At 39.4% G+C, this 17,534-nt stretch overlaps 1 protein-coding gene across 1 annotated transcript; it reads right to left on the bottom strand.

Moving 5' to 3' along the window:
• Positions 1–5,146: 5,146 nt before the first annotated feature.
• TEX15 (testis expressed 15, meiosis and synapsis associated) lies at positions 5,147–14,903 on the bottom strand. Its single transcript, XM_066574955.1, has 4 exons — positions 12,468–14,903; positions 11,684–11,736; positions 8,041–9,002; positions 5,147–5,617 (listed from the first exon to the last, which is right to left on the bottom strand). The coding sequence occupies exons 1-4, from the start codon at positions 14,895–14,897 to the stop codon at positions 5,604–5,606; spliced, it is 3,459 nt and encodes a 1,152-aa protein (XP_066431052.1). The 5' UTR covers positions 14,898–14,903; the 3' UTR covers positions 5,147–5,603.
• Between the last annotated feature and the right edge of the window lie 2,631 nt (positions 14,904–17,534).

Consider the following 17,534-nt stretch of genomic DNA (forward strand, 5'->3'; position numbering starts at 1 on the left):
AAACTCACAAAGCAGGACGAGATTATGTCCGGGAGGAATAAACATTTGAAGGACATTTCATATATATTCTCACACTATGCTGTAATGTTTTATTTGTCTAAGCCAATGAGATTAATGCCGTGACTAATGACGCATTGCTTTCCTGTATTAGAACTATACCAAGTCAATAAACGCCCAGTGTACGCACGCCTTAAGCAGAGTGAGCTGTATATCTGCCGTGGCTCAACTCTACGTATCTGTGGGAACTAATAACTATCTTTGTGTAGTTTTTGGCCTCCTTGATGCATCCAGGTACGAACTAATTTGGACCCCAAGGCCTGAAAGGTTAATGTGACCGTGCAGAGGTCCTTAACAAAAGAAATCCAAAATGATTCATCTTTGTTGGATTTTTTAACATGACAAAAAAATTTCATTTTAAGAGGGATGTGTAGACTCCTTATATATCCACTGAATATCAAGTGTAGGGTCAATCAAAATTGGGATTATTTACCCTAAAAAAAGACAGTTAAGGGGCGACCAAATAACTATAACTACATGAGGGGACGATACAAGGATCTCTCCCATGATCTGTTTATACCCAGGACTATGACAGTAACAAGAGGGCATTCTCTAAGCCTAGAGGAACGAAGGTTTAATCACCAACATAGAAGGGGGTTCTTTACTGTAAGAGCAGTGAGACTGCGGAACTCTCTAAAGTTTAAGAGGGAGTGACTAGACGTCTTTTTAGAGCAATATGACATTTGACATCTGAAGAGTGTTGATCCAGGGATTATTCTGACTGCCATTATGGAGTTGGGAAGGAATTTTTATCCCCATAATGGGGTAAATTAGCTGATGCCGCATTGTTTAGTTTTTTTTGCCTTCTTTTGGATCAGCATGGTGCAGAAATGACATGATAACATTATTCTGTGGGTCAGAACAATGACAATACCAAATGTATACATTTTTTTGCTGTACAACTTATGCAAAAAATATTTCTGTCTCCATCTTTTCACTGCCTAACTTTCTTTTTTTAATGTTTAACGCGGGAGCAGGTGGGTATAAAAAATACGTCACCCTGTTCCTTGTCACGTCCCCTAACAGCACCACCACTTAGATTATGGTGCTGTGGGAACATGACAGGTTCCCTTTAAGTTCTGTTTGCAGTAAGCGCTGCAGAATAAGTTGGCACTATACAAATAAAGATTATTATTATCAGTTTCTCACCTGTTTAGACCCATTTTTAAGAATCCGTTTTTTTTTTCAGCTCCAGTTTTACAACTGAAAATGAGCAGAGTAATTTAATGAATCCTTTCAAAGAAAGCCCAAATGGATGTTTGTATCCGTCCCTCACTGAAGACAATGTAAAGATAAGAATGTAAAAAAAAGGAACTCTCTACTCCACTGATTTTCCTGCACTTCAATGCTTTCTGTCAAAAAGTGAAAAAAATGGAGGAAACCAGAAGGATCGGAAGTAATCTGAAGCATGATAAGTCCTATTGAAATCGATAAGAATTTTACATTAGTTTTTACGTCATTTTCCGTAATAATAATAATCTTTATTTGTATAGCGCTAACTTATTCTGCAGCGCTTTCAAGCATGGGAGAACACAGACAGTACAACAATTACATGCGATATACAATCAGTTTGAAACAAACGGGGTGGGGGCGATACAGGAGGCACAAAGTGGGGGGATGAGGCATGGGGGAACACAGGCAGTATAGGAATTACATGTGGAAATCACTTATTAGGAAGCAAATGGGGTGGGGTGTAAGGAGGTGCAGGGGTAGAGATCGTATGCGATAAACAGGATGGAAGGTGTGGAGAGCCATAGGGAGGGGCGGAGACTAGGTCAGGGGATTTGGTATGCTTTCCTGAAGAGATGTGTATTTAAGGTGCTTCTGAAATTTCAAGCATCGGGAATTGTCCATACGCTTTGGGGTAGAGCATTCCAGAAGATCGGTACTGCTCTGGTGAACTCCTGTCTGCAAGCATGTGAGGTTCGTATTAGAGGGGTGTTTAGTCTGAGTGTGTTAGCGGATCAGAATGTGCGGGATGGGTGGTGTATTGACAGGAGGGAAGCGATGTACTCTGGCGTGGTGCCATGGAGAGCTTTGTGGGTGAGGGTGGGGAGTTTAAATTTAGTTCTGCAGTGGATGGGCAGCCAATACAGCGACTGGCATAGTGCAAACGTATCTGAGTAACGTCTGAATAGCAAAATGAGCCTAGCTGCCACATTTAGTATGGATTGGAGAGGGGAAGGCCAATGAATAGCGAGTTGCAGTAGTCAAGTCGGGAGTGGATGAGGGCGATAACGAGAGTCTTTAGCGTGTCCGTGGTGAGAAATGGACGGATTTTAGCAATATTTCTGAGGTACAGGTGGTATGTTCGGGCCAGAGATTGGATGTGGGGGGGGGGGGTAAAGGAGAAGCCAGAGTCCAGTGTGACCCTAAGGTAGCGAACTTGCTGTGTGGGGATTATGATGGTGCCAGACACTGGAATGGAGATGTTGAGGGGAGGTCGGTTGGAAGGCGGAAAGACGAGAAGATCAGTTTTTAAGAGAGGTTAAATTTGAGAAAAAGGGAGGACATAGTATTAGAGACAGCGGACAGACAGTCAGTGATATTTTGGAGGAATGGTACAGAGGTGTATAGTTGTGTTTCAACAGCGTAGAGATGGTATTGGAGGCTGAATTTGCAAATGGTTTGTCCAATTGAGGCTGTGTAGATAGAGAAGAAAAGGGGACCAAGGACCGAGCCCTGGCGTACCCCCGACAGCGAGAGGAAGTGGATAGGAGATAAAGCCAGTGAAGGGGACGCTGAAAGAGCAGTCAGAGATGTAGGAAGAGAACCAGGAGAGAGCGGTGTCCTTTAGGCCAATAGGGCGGAGCATAGTAAGAAGGAGGTCATGGTCGACAGTGTCAAATGTAGTAGAGAGGTCAAGGAGGATTAGTAGGGAGTAGATAAAAAATTAAATGTGTTCTCTGTATGAAGTGTAACAGCTAGACTCCTACCATTAGCTCAAAGAGAACTGAGAATTGGAGATACAGCCTGCATAGGGGAAAATAAATCCTACTGAAATCAATGGGGATTTCTTCAGACACAACAGAAAATGAATTGTTGGTATGAACTCAGCCTTTCTCTGATACTAGAGATGGGTAACAATTGACAATAGGCAGTACACACAAATTAGGAGGAAAGGAGGGCCCTTGTGGGCAACACTTTAGAGTGATTTTTTTTAAGCAGAAGATGTGATTTTAGGTAAATAAAGTGATTGTCACTTTTGCAAGTCATCATATTGGATATCTTCTAAGTACAATTTGTTTGAAAAGTTATTGACCATTTAAGGAAATTGATGTAAAGTACAAAACCAAGCCTTTTGGAAATTAAGAAAACTGAAGACTTAATCAGAAAGCAAGTATTTTAATAAACTTCACACTACTAAAACAACATAACTTCTGTCCACGTTCTAAAGCCGGTTTGCAAATAATTGCTATTAAATTCGCCTTTATAAGCAACCCAGCAGCATTAGAATACAATGTTCTTATATTGTTATCTTTATATGTTGCTGCATAACTGCTTTCTCTAGAACAAACTTGGCATGCACAGGATAGGGGATAACTTGCTGATCGGTGGGGGACTCACTGCTGAGACACCAAGAGATCTCGAGAACAGGACCCCCGTGTCCCACTTTACTGTCAGTGTGGGAGTTGCTTCTCCCATCACAGTGACGTCACTCTGAATGGAGTGCTGGCCGTACATCCGCCGTCAGTGCTCCATTCATTTCAATGAAGTTGACAGAAATACCCGCTCAGATATTTTGACAGTCCCATCGAAATTAAATGGAGAGTTAGTGCGTGTGTGTGCCCAGCACTTCACTCATTCTCCTCCTCACTGCTGTAACCCTGCAGTGAGGAGGATGAAGGATATGGGACTTCTGTTCTTCAAATCAGCAAGTTATCCCCTATCCTGTTACATTCTGGTACAACCCCTTGAAGATAGTAACAGCCAAAGTTAAGATGTTACATATGAAAGTGCAACGGTATGTCATCAGTATTCCCTTTGGTTTTTGGTCTATATTTGCATTAGCTGTAATTGGCTTTATTTTCTACTGGTCAAATGCGGATCTGTATTTGCAAAATAGAAAATGTTACCAATGCGTGCAATCAAACACTTTCCAAAGACTATAGTGGACATATTTTTGATGCAATAAGGATAAAAGTAGTGCATGCTATATTTTTAAAAAACAGCTGTGAAAATACGTAATGTAAATTCAGACATAGATTTACACTAGTTCCGTATTCTTGTCTGCAAAACGCGGACCAAAAATAAGCTTGTCTGAAAGTGGCCTAAATATGTGAATTTACTGCAACTACTTCTTCAATGTTTCCTTATGATGACAATTCTAACAACCAACCTTGCAACAATTGTAAAACTAAGGGGGGAGAAAATTGTGGATTTTGAGGACATTCGCCTATCTTCAACTTCACTTTACTTTCCCTGCAAGCTGCTTTTCTAACAAGGTGCTAAATTCTATGTTCACATAAAGCTTGCCCCGCACAAGGTATGCCAACAAAAAAGGACTGAATGAATAGCCATAGCCCTTAAGTTCCAATCTCAGGGATAATTATGTAAGAAGGGGTTGATGTAAACTTGCCTTAAAGAAATAAAAAAGGACAGACCCGAGGCGAGCGGCCGGCCATATAAGAGGGATGGAACTGCAGACAGTTTGTTTTCTAATTAGTCTTCTAACACAACACAGCAAACACGTAACGAGGATTTCCAAATCAGGAAACATTTTTGACTTCTTTAAAAAAACAATTAACATTTTATAAACCCGAAAATATAGTTTGACTCACAGCAAACAAATATACAGTATGAGCGCCCCCAGGAAATCTCTGGTATAAAAAATTAGGAAATATACAAAATAAGTATTCTGCTTATAAAAAAGAAATACTGGAGAGACATGCCAACTTCAAACAAGTCTAATGCAAACACATACTAATATATTTGGTAGAGCTGAAAGGAACCTGTCACTTTTTTTTTTGCACCCCTCGCTGGGAGCACCATAAGGTAGTGCCTGTCACACTGATTACAGTGATATGTCTGCTGTGTGGAGCTGTGCAGGAGTTTAGGAGAAACTTGCATTATATTAGCAGCAGCCAGACACAGAAGTAGTCCTGTATATTCATGAGCTGCAGGCTAGCCACACCCACCTGACCATCCAGTCAATGACTGACAGCTATCTCTCCATGGACATTATTAGCCAGATGGTAGTTAATCAGTGACTGGTGTGTGTGTATGTAGGGGGAGAAGGGGGCACTGGCCCAGCTCATGAATATCCAGGACTACTTTAGGTAGTCCTCTATTTATGTGCTGCTGCTAATAAAATGTAATTTTCTCCCAAGCTCCTGCACAGACATATCACTGTAATCAGTATGACTGTCACTACATTCTGATGCCCTTAGAGAGGGGTGCAAAAGGATGGTGATAGTCTCTTTAGGTAAGGTACCAAACTTTACTAATCATACTGGCACATAAAAAGTGCTACTGCTAAAGTTTTTTGTTATTGACAAGGCAGATGTGGCATCCACAGATTATTGTCTCGACTCTTCTTCTTTGAATTATTGCCAAGAACCTGCAAAGACAATGAAAAGTCAGAATGATGATACTAAAATGTGTAGATTCAAGGTTCTAGTCATTCTACTAAAAGTTTCAGCATCAGGGTGTACATTGATAGGCAAGTGAATCAACAAAAGTCCTAAGACTATGTTTACATGTATATATAGTGTGTGACATGTTACGCCTCTTTAACCCCTTAGTGACTTGTCTTTTTTGCACCTTAATTACCAGGCAACGTTTTTAGTTTTTACATCGTTACGTTCCAAGAGGGATAACATCTGATTTTTTTCCCTCAGCAAAGCCATATGAGGCCTCGCTTTTTGAGGAATGAGGTGTATCTTCTAATGGTACCACTTTGGGTACATATAATGTATTGTTTAACTTTTAGAATTTTTTTGGAGAGGATGAAAAAAACTGAAATTCCGCCATTGCGCTTTTATATTTTCTCCTATAGGGTTCACCATACGGTATAAATGAAATTCTGTAAGTCAATACGATTATTAACTTTTTTACTGCATTACAATTTTTTTTTTTTTACAATAAAACACTTTTTAAAAAATTGCATTTGCTTTGCCGCATTCCAAGATCCAGAACATTTTTTAATTTTCTGCTAACGGTGCTAGATGAGGTATGGATTTTTAAATGATGAGTTCTAGTTAGTTTCCATCGGTACCATTTTGGGATAATTCCAACTTTTTGATCAGTTTTTATCACATTTTTGGCATTTATTCTTTGGGTCAATACAATTATAGAAAAACGTACATGTATATATTATTTTTTTTTATTACTCTGACACAATAAAAGGCTTTTTTATGAAAAAAATGTATTTGCTTTACTGCTTTCCATGAACCTTTTTATTTTTTTTCACCAAATAAGCTGTGGGGAGGCTTGTTGTTTGCAAGATGAACTGTAGTTTTCACTTGTACTGTATCAATTTTCACATTTTTTATGCTGTTTACCGTGTGGGATAATAGAAGACATAATATCTTTATAATAGGGGTCATTACGAACGCGGCCATATGCAATGTGTTTATTTTTTAGCTTTTCTATGATAAAGGGAGCTTGCGGGGAAAAAAAGGTTTTTTATTTTTTTAACTTTTATTTAACTTTATTGAACTTTTTTTGAAAACATTTTTTGGCCCTCAAAAGGACTTCAGTCCCACAGAACACCACCCATTCCTGCTGATACATGTAGGCACTAATGACACTGCAAAAAAGGACCTTGCAACTATCTGCAGAGACTTTGAAGACCTCAGCAGGAAGGTGAAGGAACTAGGAGCACAGGTAGTCTTCTCATCCATCCTCCCAGTGGATGACCATGGAATAAGGAGATGGAACAGGATTCTAGAGGCGAACAACTGGCTAGGTCAATGGTGTCATCACCAAAGATTAGAATTTTTAGACCATCGAGTGAATTACTTATATGATGGATTTCTTGCTAGAGACGGGTTACACCAAAGACAGGAAAGCAAATGGTGTGGTTTTCTAGCAAAACGACTGTGACTTCCAGTGTATGCATTATGCACCACTACTCGCTATGTCTCACCCTCGCTCATCATCGCCTTAGCATCTACAGGGTGGGCCACAGAAAAGTAGCCATGTACTCACTCTTACAAAAGCTGTCTAAAAGAAAACTTGTGTTTGTTGCTCATAGCAACCAATCACAGCACAGCTTTGATGCCTTATACTGCTGGGGTAAAATGTAAGCTGTGCTGTGATTGGTTGCTAGGGGGAACAATTCTTTTCTTTTAGACAGCTTTCATAAGAGTCAGGCCATTTTTCTGTGGCTCACCATGTACAACATACTTCATGCCCCACATCATCTACATCCACACAAGCAGTACGAAGCTACTTCTCTCAATCAAACACACAAGTCTACCTAGTGAAATGTACACTTTTACATTAATCATCTGCTGAGGTTCCATGATGGCGGTTTCGTGAAGGGGCAAAATCTTGATTTAACAAACTCCAAACTTAAAGGGGTTCTCCAAGGTTAGAAAAACATGGCTGCTATCTTCCAAACACAGTCCCACCTTTTCTGTGCGTTGTGTGTGATATTGTAGCTCAATTTCTATTTACTTCAGTGGAACTGGGCTGTAATACCACACACAAACTATAGACAGGAGTGGTGCAGATTTTGGGAATGAGCAGCCATGTTTTTTAATCCTTGACAATCCCTTTAAGTCCAATGAAATAATGGAACATCTTTGAATATTTAACAGCGCTGAGGTGCACCGAGCTGCGCAAGCAGAGCAAATGAGCCAACGAAAAGCCAATGAAAGTGAAGTACAGTGAGATGCAAGACTGCAGCAAGTGGCTCATGAGCATGGATGTTGTATATATGTATATAGATCCTGGGACAGGTTTTCTACTAGTATAGCCTATACAATGTATGGAAAGCACGGATATTTAAGTCCTTATTGTATATACAGTACTTACCCCATGGCCAGCCTGTAGAACTGTAAGAGTATGGCATTGGCACTGGATTCTGAGTTGATGAAGAAGACGGATCTGTATAATTGTATAGCATATTCGCACCAAAAGAACCAGCAACTGAATACATCGGTGCTTGAATCTGTTCACTGAAACCAGGGTAAGTCTGGTTGGTAATGTAGGGATTTGGCAATGGAAATGCAGATGATGAATTATAAGGATTGGTTGATTGTGTATTGAAAGAAACATGTGGGTATCCTTGAGTCACTCCCCTAGGATTATTACCATTTTGATACCCGCTATATAAGGAACAATGCCAAGAACTGGCAGGAGCAGGGAACTGTGGATACTGGTCACGGGCTGTTGAGAATGACCAATTGTTCCAATTGATAGATTCATTTCTTGGAACTTCTTGAGTCCCAATAGGACATATGTTTTTCTCCATTTCTTCTTGTTCTCCAGTTGCAGATTTTAATTCCTTCATGTTTTCCTGTTTCTCTGAGGTGTTGGTGTCCATGGAACACACACTTAAGTTACTCAGATCTTTCTGTTCAGAGAACTTATTATTCAATTTGTTATCAGGAACGTCAGATGGTTTGCTGGCATTTTCATGCTCTGATCCAATAGAGATGATGGATTCTGGGCAACTGGTATAAACACATTTACTATCTGCCCGAGGTTGATCCTTTGAATCAAGAGTAAACTCGCATGTGTCTGTAGTAGCTGATGCTTCTTGACATTTGCCAGCAAGAGAATCAAGCTTCTTTATTTTATACTGGTCTAATGGACTTGATTTCCTATCCTTCCCATTTATTCTTATTACTTCTGAAGCAGAAGCTACATGTTCTTTTCTATAATTTGAACTTGTAAGGAAACACAGCTTGCTTTTCTTCTGTAGCGAACCTTTTGAACAATCCCTTTTCACAGGGTGCTGGTCCTGGTATCGTGGTGCAAATACTTTTCTTGGTCTGAAAAAAGGAAATATGTAAGGAAAAGGATCAATCTATCCCCAACCATAAAGAACAGAAGACTTCTCTGTTTCCCCTTGTGCTAGGAGGGCATGCATCTGTATGTAAGCACTTTTGTATGTGCTCGTGGTTTGTGCTCCCCCCATAAACCTTGACCCTTTCTTGATGTCAATTGAGACCGTCCCCCCCCCCCCCTCCCAAATATATCAGGTTGACCACTGCTGATATAGATGCATATTATAGGCTCTCTACTTGGTCAGAAACTGAAAACCGTAGTTTAAGGTATATTCTGGCCTTTTTTTAAATGATGACCTATCATACTGTCATCAGTAGTTGATGAAAAACGATCTGCTGCTCTGATCAAAAAGTATCAGTCTATTATGACGCTCAGTGGCCAAAGTGAAAACTGCAACATCTGTGTAAATCTAATTGTGTTAATTATAGTGGAAATCTTTGCTAGCTTGATCAACTGGGATTTAAAATCTGGCGCACGAACGGGCCAGAAATGTGTCAAATTTATTAAGAAGTATGCATGCCCTAAATAAATTTGGCGCAATAGGCTCCATTGCACTCCGTCTATGGAAATTTCCCCCAAGCTTATTATCTAATTTGACACTTATTTTTTGAAGTTAAAGGCCCGAAATCTTAGGTAGAGTTTTATCTTAGAGAGGCCGCCTGCAGACGGCCGGGTTGGATCCGGCTGCGAGAATTCTCGTAGTGGGACACAGCCCGAGCATCTGCAAAGAGCAGCGCGTCACTCACCTGCTCCCGCAGCCTCCCTATTTGCAATAGGGAGAGGTGGGACAGGGGCGGGGCTAATTCTCGGAACTTAGCCCCACCCCTGTCCTGCCTCCTTTCATTGCAAATAGTGCGGAGGGGCGGAGAGGAGGCAAAGAGGGGGCGGGAGCTCAGTTCCTGCTCCTGGCTCTTCCATCCTCCCCCCCCCTGCAGATGAGGACACCGTATATCGGCTCGGCGTGAAAACCCAGTCGATATACGGTCGTCTGAATCCAGCCTAAAGTGCGGGCCACTATGGGTCTCACTTCATTTTAGTTTCAAAAGGTTTTAATTAAAGTAGCACAAAGTGAAAAAGATGCGATTTATGCAATAATTTTCCCTACGCAGGGGGCGTACATAGCAAAAGAGCAAAGATAAAAAGATAACATTCTTGTACTCAGAGCAGAGATTCAATCTTAGATTTTTTCATGGGTTATTATTCAAATCATACAGTTTGCCACTTTATATGAGAGTTTTTAAACTAAAACAGTAAAACTTATTCAAACCTTAACTTTTGGTCATTTTGCTTCTTTTTTGCTTTTTAAACTCAGTAGGTTTGCGACTAAAGATTCTCAAATGTCATTTTAACTTTATACCGAATGCATCTGAAATCTGTCCTTAGCAGCAGAGATGCCAAAGAAGATTACAGGAAGTGGGTGTGGGACTTAGCTTGAGGTTGTCTGATGCAGCCCATAGAAGTCCATGGAGTGAGGGGAAGAGGAAGGAGGTAGTGGAGGGAGAAAAAGGCAGAAAGACATATAGACTGCCAGCATTTTTAAGTGTTTTATTTCAGCTCAGTGCTGGAATCACAGCTAAACTGCTCCGCACTGCTGTAGAATGTCATCCATGTTCCGATTATTTTTGAGGTTGTGCTTCAGAGATCAAAGGAATAGGACCTTGTCTATGTGTGCAGTGCATGGGAGACATCATAGCGGCTAGTCTTTACCCACCAGCTCAGGGACATGGCTGGTGGGTATAATGGCCAAAAGTTTGCTACTCCTCATGTACCCACATTTGAGCATATTCTGAAAAGTTACATGAAAGTGTATGTACACATTAAGTTCAACTAATGTTAATGTGAAAATCTTTCAGTTACACTGCAAGTTCAATTCTTGAAGCCAACTGGTGTCTACTGTACACATGGCAAACTGGTGTCTACACATAGCTTGAGACCATGCACTCGTATATTAAAAGGGTTGTCTCGCGAAAGCAAGTGGGGTTCAGCACTTCTGTATGGCCATATTAATGCACTTTGTAATATACATCGTGCATTAAATATGAGCCATACAGAAGTTATTCACTTACCCACTCCGTTGCTGGCGTCCCCGTCTCCATGGCTCCGTCTAATTTCAGCGTCTAATTGCCCGATTAGACGCGCTTGCGCAGAAGGGTCTTCTCCCTTCTGGTCGGTCCGGGCACGAGCGGCGTTCTGGCTCCGCCCCCTTCTACGCATCATCGCGTAGCCCCCGCCCCATCACGTGTGCCGATTCCAGCCAATCAGGAGGCTGGAATCGGCAATGGACCGCACAGAGCCCACGGTGCACCATGGGAGAAGACCCGCAGTGCATCGTGGGTGAAGATCCTGGCGGCCATCTTGGAGGAAAAGAAGGAAGAAGTTGCAGAGAGGGGATTCGGGTAAGTAACATTTTTTTTTAAATTTCAACACATCCCTTGGGTTTGTCCTGCGCTGAACGGGGGGCCTATGCAAAAAAAAAAAAACCTTTCGGCGCGGGACAACCCCTTTAAGTAATATGTGAAAATATCATGGCTTAAAAATTATTGGTATATTAAACTTCTATTTTACAAAACAGAGAAACTAGTGGACCTGCCTATAATGTATAAATGTACTGGTGAATGTATGTAGATTCCACAAGTATGAAAATTTAGCAGTATCATGACACTACCTTATGTCAGATTTAACTCGATTTTCTTCTTTCTCCTTTATAGATGGTAGAACCTGAAAACAACCAGCAAAAACACCTTGCAAATCAGTTTTCATTTTTTTCCCCTTAAAATATACAGTTCAAACAAAGTTGCGTCTGGCCAATTTTCTCTCTAGAGTGGCATGTGATATAATACACACGTTATTCCCAACATAACAAACAACGTAACTGTAACCTGAATCATTAGTAATTAAAAAGAATGTCTCAGGATAACTCCTATCTATATATGCCCTAACAGGCCATATGGACATCATAGTGGGGGCTTCTATATGCCACTCTGATGGACCAGGTGTGTTCACTATATCCATCTAATGCTACATTTACCCTCTGCTGCAAGTGATATGTGTCTATATGTGGCTTCTCTTGTTAATAGTAGCTGAACAACTTGTGGCAACATGAGGATTTTGTTCTGAATGTGAAGTTCATTCTTGGAACTGCAAAGGGTGAAATTTGCTGTGACAATATATTGCACACCCACAATATATTAGGCATGCTGTGGATATGTGCTCTTTTACAACCATGACAAGTCGTCAATAGTTTACTTCTGGGAAACCCCTCTAGCTGCTTTTAGATAGCAGGGGGGAATTTAACTTTTGGCCTTAATATATTATCCTAGTTAAAACTCAGCTTTCATCTTTTTCTGAGCGTATACATACAATTCTCTACCATAACTGTTAAACAGATCTTTTCTATCACAGTTTTGGTTTATGAGGCACTTTTCAGATATTTCTAGAAACACACAAACCTTTGGCTTTTTGGAGCTGGATGGAGTAGAGTCCTCAGTAGACACTTTGGTGCGTGTCTTGAAGGAATGACTATTCTGGATTGGTTTTTCTTCCTGAGTTTGTCTTTTTAAGGCCTGGCTATGCTTCTTCCTGTTATGCAGAACATTGCAGCTAATAAAATCAAATGATGAAATCCCCGGTTTGTATGCTAAAACTTTTATAAACTCAATGGTCTTCATTATTTTCAATGTATGCGCTATTTTCCCTAAGTCTTTTTTTGATGTAGACAATAAAACTTCAAGATAGTCAGATAACTGGTTGTAATTGTAGTTTAGATCTGTTAACGAGTTTCCAAAATGTAAAGAGGCCACAAAAGGAGAAAAATTGATGTACGTCACGATTGCAGGTTTAGACTTCATAAAGATTTTTAGCTCTGAAAGCTCTGAAAGTTCTCTTGTCATTATCTGAAATGCATAGGTGTAATTAACAGAATTTGAGCAGTTGGAAATTACATCCAGTTCTGACTTTATTTCCGATATTGTTCTGTCTATGAGATCCTTTGCACTAGGCATGGCAGGTCCTTGAAGAAGGGACTGCACTTTAGATTGGTTGTGGATCAGATCTGAGAATAGAGAAGTATCGTACCAGAGTAACCCCCTTGTTCTCATTTGGTTATTTTTTGAAGCCATTAGACAATTAAGGAAGTGTAATGTTTCGTAAGTCATTGCTAAGTCAATATACGCTTCAACAGCTTCAGACTTTAATCGAGTGGTATGTTTGTCCTGCCTTTCAGCCATATCTAGAACATTGGTCTCTTGAATTAGGACTTCATCCACATCACACTCCTGCATGATCTGAAAACATTTACTCTGAAATTCCAGATGCTGGTTGCAGTTTTTAATCACCTTCTTCAGCATGCCAGGCTCCGCACACTGAGCTTGGTCAATGACTTTTCCAAAGAAAAACACTTCCTCATTGCCAAAGATTTCAGAACCTTGGTGTGGATTTACGATCTCACTTGAAGGACTGTTTTTGGTGTTGACTGGTTGCTCACATTGGACACAATAACGTTCATATATTTTTGACAAAGCAATGCTGTTGATCTGACTAATTAACTCCTTAGTAATAGTTGTTCTTTGGCCACAATATTTTTTTCTTTCATTGAAAGCCATACTTTTGGCTGCATCAAAGAGTAAGTGTTCAATACCAAAGAGTGAAAGCTGCAAACTTGTAGAGACAGAGGTCTTAATGTAACCAATTTTTGCAGAGATAACTTCTAGCAAGGAGAGTGCATGTTCCTTCTTGCCTTGATCACACTTAGGAAGGTTAATAAAAGTTCTTATGATCTCTAAAGTACTTTCTTGCAAAGCTGTCAGCTCATCTATTGTATCTCCAAGATGTACTCCACAGCTGAAAGGAACAGACAGTGAAAACACACTATAGTCACACTTGTGCTTTAGGACGTCGTCACATTCTTGCAATTCTCTTTTGTATTTCAAGTATACATAGAAAGAACTATATTTCTCATCAACTTCCTGTAGATACTCAGAAAGTTGATAATAATGATTCTCTAGTGTCGCTAATGGGTTAAGCTTCAGTTTTTCTTGAAAGGCTGAATAAAAATTAGATTGCTGTTGATAGCCAGATTCTCCCGTAAGTAATTCCGTATAGAGGGACCCATCATACCATAAAAGACTACGAAATGTAGGCTTTCCTTCAATAAAGTGCATCCTATTTTCAACAAACTGGCTAATTTCCATTACCATTTGCAATTCTAGAAAGGCTTCTATAGCTTGGGGTTTCAAAGTACACCTGAAACATGTTTTTAGATTTTCTTTAACGAACAATTTCCTGTCCACTACCACATCTTTCAAAACACAGCGTTGCTTCTTCTCAAATGACTTAATGAAAGAAGGAATCATTTTTTGGCACACCAAGCTGTAGTTTTGCAATGACTTTAAGGAATCTGTCTCACTGGCTCTTTGTAAAATATTTGATAATTTGTTCAGTGATAAACCTGAAGTTTTAGCACCTTTTGTTGTAAAATGTTTCATTTTTTTCACATTCAGGTGATTTTTCTCATTAATTGTATGTGATTTTTTATTTGAATATTTAGACAGTGATAAGCTCAGCTTCCTGACTTGAGAGAATATTTGTTTTGAGGCATGTCTCCTTTTTCGACCACCATCACGCAACATACAATATTTATGGTGTGTTTCATTGTTGAATGCATGCTTTTCTTTTCCATCAGAAGGTGTTTTCGGCGAAGCGACTACTGGCACAGCGTTTTCTTTATCTGGTGCAATAACGGTGGAAAAACTAGTGTGATTTTCAGGAGTTTCTGGGCAGTAAATGTTGACCTTGCTGGATGGTGAAAGTGAGATTTTTGCTGCTGAACCGCCATTTACTTTGGTCTGCTCGAAATCTTGAATTGATACTCCATTAATCATCACTTGCATTGATTCTGTTAGACATTTTCTGTCTCCTGTTGGAGATTTTGGTGTCTCAGCAGCTTTCGTATTTGGGGAAGAATCTTCTGTTTTATTGCTAGAACTTTCAACTTGTTTTGCATTTACTTCTTCCCCATTAACATGGTCATTTTTCAGCACCCTGTAGGATTTAGACAAATTTCGTCTCTCTCCAGCTTTTGCCACAAGCTGCAGAGATTTTTGAACCCTTTTATGTGCTTTTCTTAAGTGCAATATAGCTCTATCTAATTTTTTGGAAATGCGCTTGTTCCTACATAGAGGAATTTCATCAGACAGCATGCCTAAAACAACTTTAATATTTTCTTCTGACTGAGAGAACTTGCGAATCCTCCTATTAGATCTTTTAACAAGTACCGAAGGTACTCTTTTCTTATTCAACTTCTTAACCAATGTAGGTTGATTCATTTTGTGCAAAGTTTTATCAATATTCAGATTAGTATCAACCGCTGTTTTCAATGTAACTTGGCTAGAAGTGAGAGCTTTCTCATTTGATTGAACACTGTTATCCACTTTCCGAGAAAGAGGATCAAGGTTGTCTTTCCAGAGGTTTTTGCTACTTTGTAAAATTGGAGATTCTGTTGTAGTCTCAATTCCTGGGATAGAATCTGTTATATGACGATCTTGAGGCACATCATTAAAATCTGCAAATCTTTTACCTACAGCTTCTTTTATTTCAATGGATGCTTTCATTTCTCCAGCTATATCATTGATATTGCAACCTGCACACAAATAATGATTGTTTGCTATAGTAATTTCCATATCAGGAAAAATTCTCATGCCACTTGGATCTCTCACTCGCCTCACAGAGCTGCATTGCAATGTTCCTAGTGTTGAATTAACTTTCTCAAATTCCATTCCAAAAATACCATTCCAGTGTATACGGTTCTTTAACTCCAGACATAAATCTTCATCTGACACATTTTCAATGGTATTTTTGGGGAATACCAAAGCTTGGCTTATCATTTTCTTTGAATGTAAGACAGATTCCTCTAAATCAGTACAGAGCATGCCTGCTACTGTGGAACTGGTAATCAAACGACAGTGGCTTGCATGTAAACTTTCCTCCCTCCTGCTGGTCTCACTACTGATTTTGTTTGATGAATGTAGAACAAAATCTTCCTTTTCACTTGTAGTTTTTGTATCTAAACCGTAAGTTAAACTTTCAAGTGCAAAAATGTTATCACAAATATCTAACGTTAGTTGTTTAGGTGAAGCAGTAGTTCCTTCTGTACATTCCTCAGTCTTCTCTGTAACAGATCTAGGCTCATACAGTCTTAGGCTTTCCTTTCCAGGAGACTTCTCAAAATCCAACTTCTCTTTAACGTTCAAATATCTTATTTTCTCATGACGTTCTGTAGAGGAAACACATTTATGTGGACTCAGAGTATCATCAATACTTGTAGCTATCTTATTAGTTGCTAAATTTATTTTCTCTGGAATCTCATGCCACTTTTTAACTAGTTTACCTTGACTTTTTTCATTTTGTGGTCCTTTTTTACTGCTCTGTGGTGCAGATTTATAAATTCCGGATTTATCAGCACTATTTAACCTTTGTTTTACACCAGTGACACATTCTTTGCTTTTCTTCAATTTTGTTTTGCTTGTCACCGAAGAAATATCCTTCAAAGAATGTATTTTAGGATTCATAATCTGTTTCTTGTAGCCGTCAACTGAACTAATTTTTCTTGCAGTAGCTTTGTTTTTCACCATTGTGTGTTGAGCGATGAACCTATCACCTTCAGATTTCCCTCCATTTAAATTGGTTTCCTTAATGTTGTTTGATGTTTTAAGAGAAATGGAATCTACTACTTGAGTTTGCACACTAGATGTATTCGGCAAAAACTCCATTTCCTTATCTTTTTCTATCCTTTTATTGGATAAAAATGATGTACTTGTAGCACCTTTGTTTTGTTGCTCTGTTCTTTTGGACATGAACTGATTGACTTCAGATTTTTCTCCATTTTCACCTGTATCGATAGTGTTGTTTGATGTATTAAGGGACTCAGATTCAGATATCTGAGTTGGATGATTTTTTTCAGTTCTTATCTGGTTTGAATGTATTTTGTAGAATTTATCATACCTTTGCAGTTTTTTGGAAAGCTCCTCTTTGTCTTTACTGAATATATTTTGTTGAGTGTTTTCAGTCTCCAACTGACTTGCACGTACTATGTAGAGCGCCTCATTCTGGCCTAGTTTCTTAGAAAGCTCTAGTTTTTCTTCACCCAATGAATTTGGTAATAACTCAATCCCTGTACCTCCTTCTTTTCCATCTACTGACAAATATAGTTTCTTAATATTATCCTTGTTTTGGTTATTTAGATTTTGAGCCGTAAATCTGCTGTCTTTGGATTTTTCACCATTTTCACTGCTTTCCTTAGTGCAGTCTGATGAAATAAAATGAATTTGCTGACTTCTTGCAGTATCTAATGGACTTGTTCTCACTGCGTAGAGTTTATCATTGCGGCTCTGTTCTATGGAAAGCTGTGTTTCCTCTTCACAGGATGTATTTGGTAACAAGTTAATCCCTGCTTCCCTTTCCTTTCTACTTAATGACAAATACTGTGTATTTGAAGAATCTCTGATATCTGGGTTTAGATG

Source organism: Eleutherodactylus coqui, chromosome 7 (genome assembly GCF_035609145.1).
Source record: "Eleutherodactylus coqui strain aEleCoq1 chromosome 7, aEleCoq1.hap1, whole genome shotgun sequence".
Classification (NCBI taxonomy): Eukaryota; Metazoa; Chordata; class Amphibia; order Anura; family Eleutherodactylidae; genus Eleutherodactylus; species Eleutherodactylus coqui.

Coding starts and splice junctions, on each gene's coding strand:
- TEX15 (XM_066574955.1), bottom strand. CDS start 14,897: ATGATTAATGGAGTATCAATTCAAGATTTCGAGCAGACCAAAGTAAAT. Junction 11,737..12,467: donor CCAGCTCCAAAAAGCCAAAG/GTTTGTGTGTTT, acceptor GGTTGTTTTCAG/GTTCTACCATCTATAAAGGA. Junction 9,003..11,683: donor CGAGTTAAATCTGACATAAG/GTAGTGTCATGA, acceptor TCCTTTTTTCAG/ACCAAGAAAAGTATTTGCAC.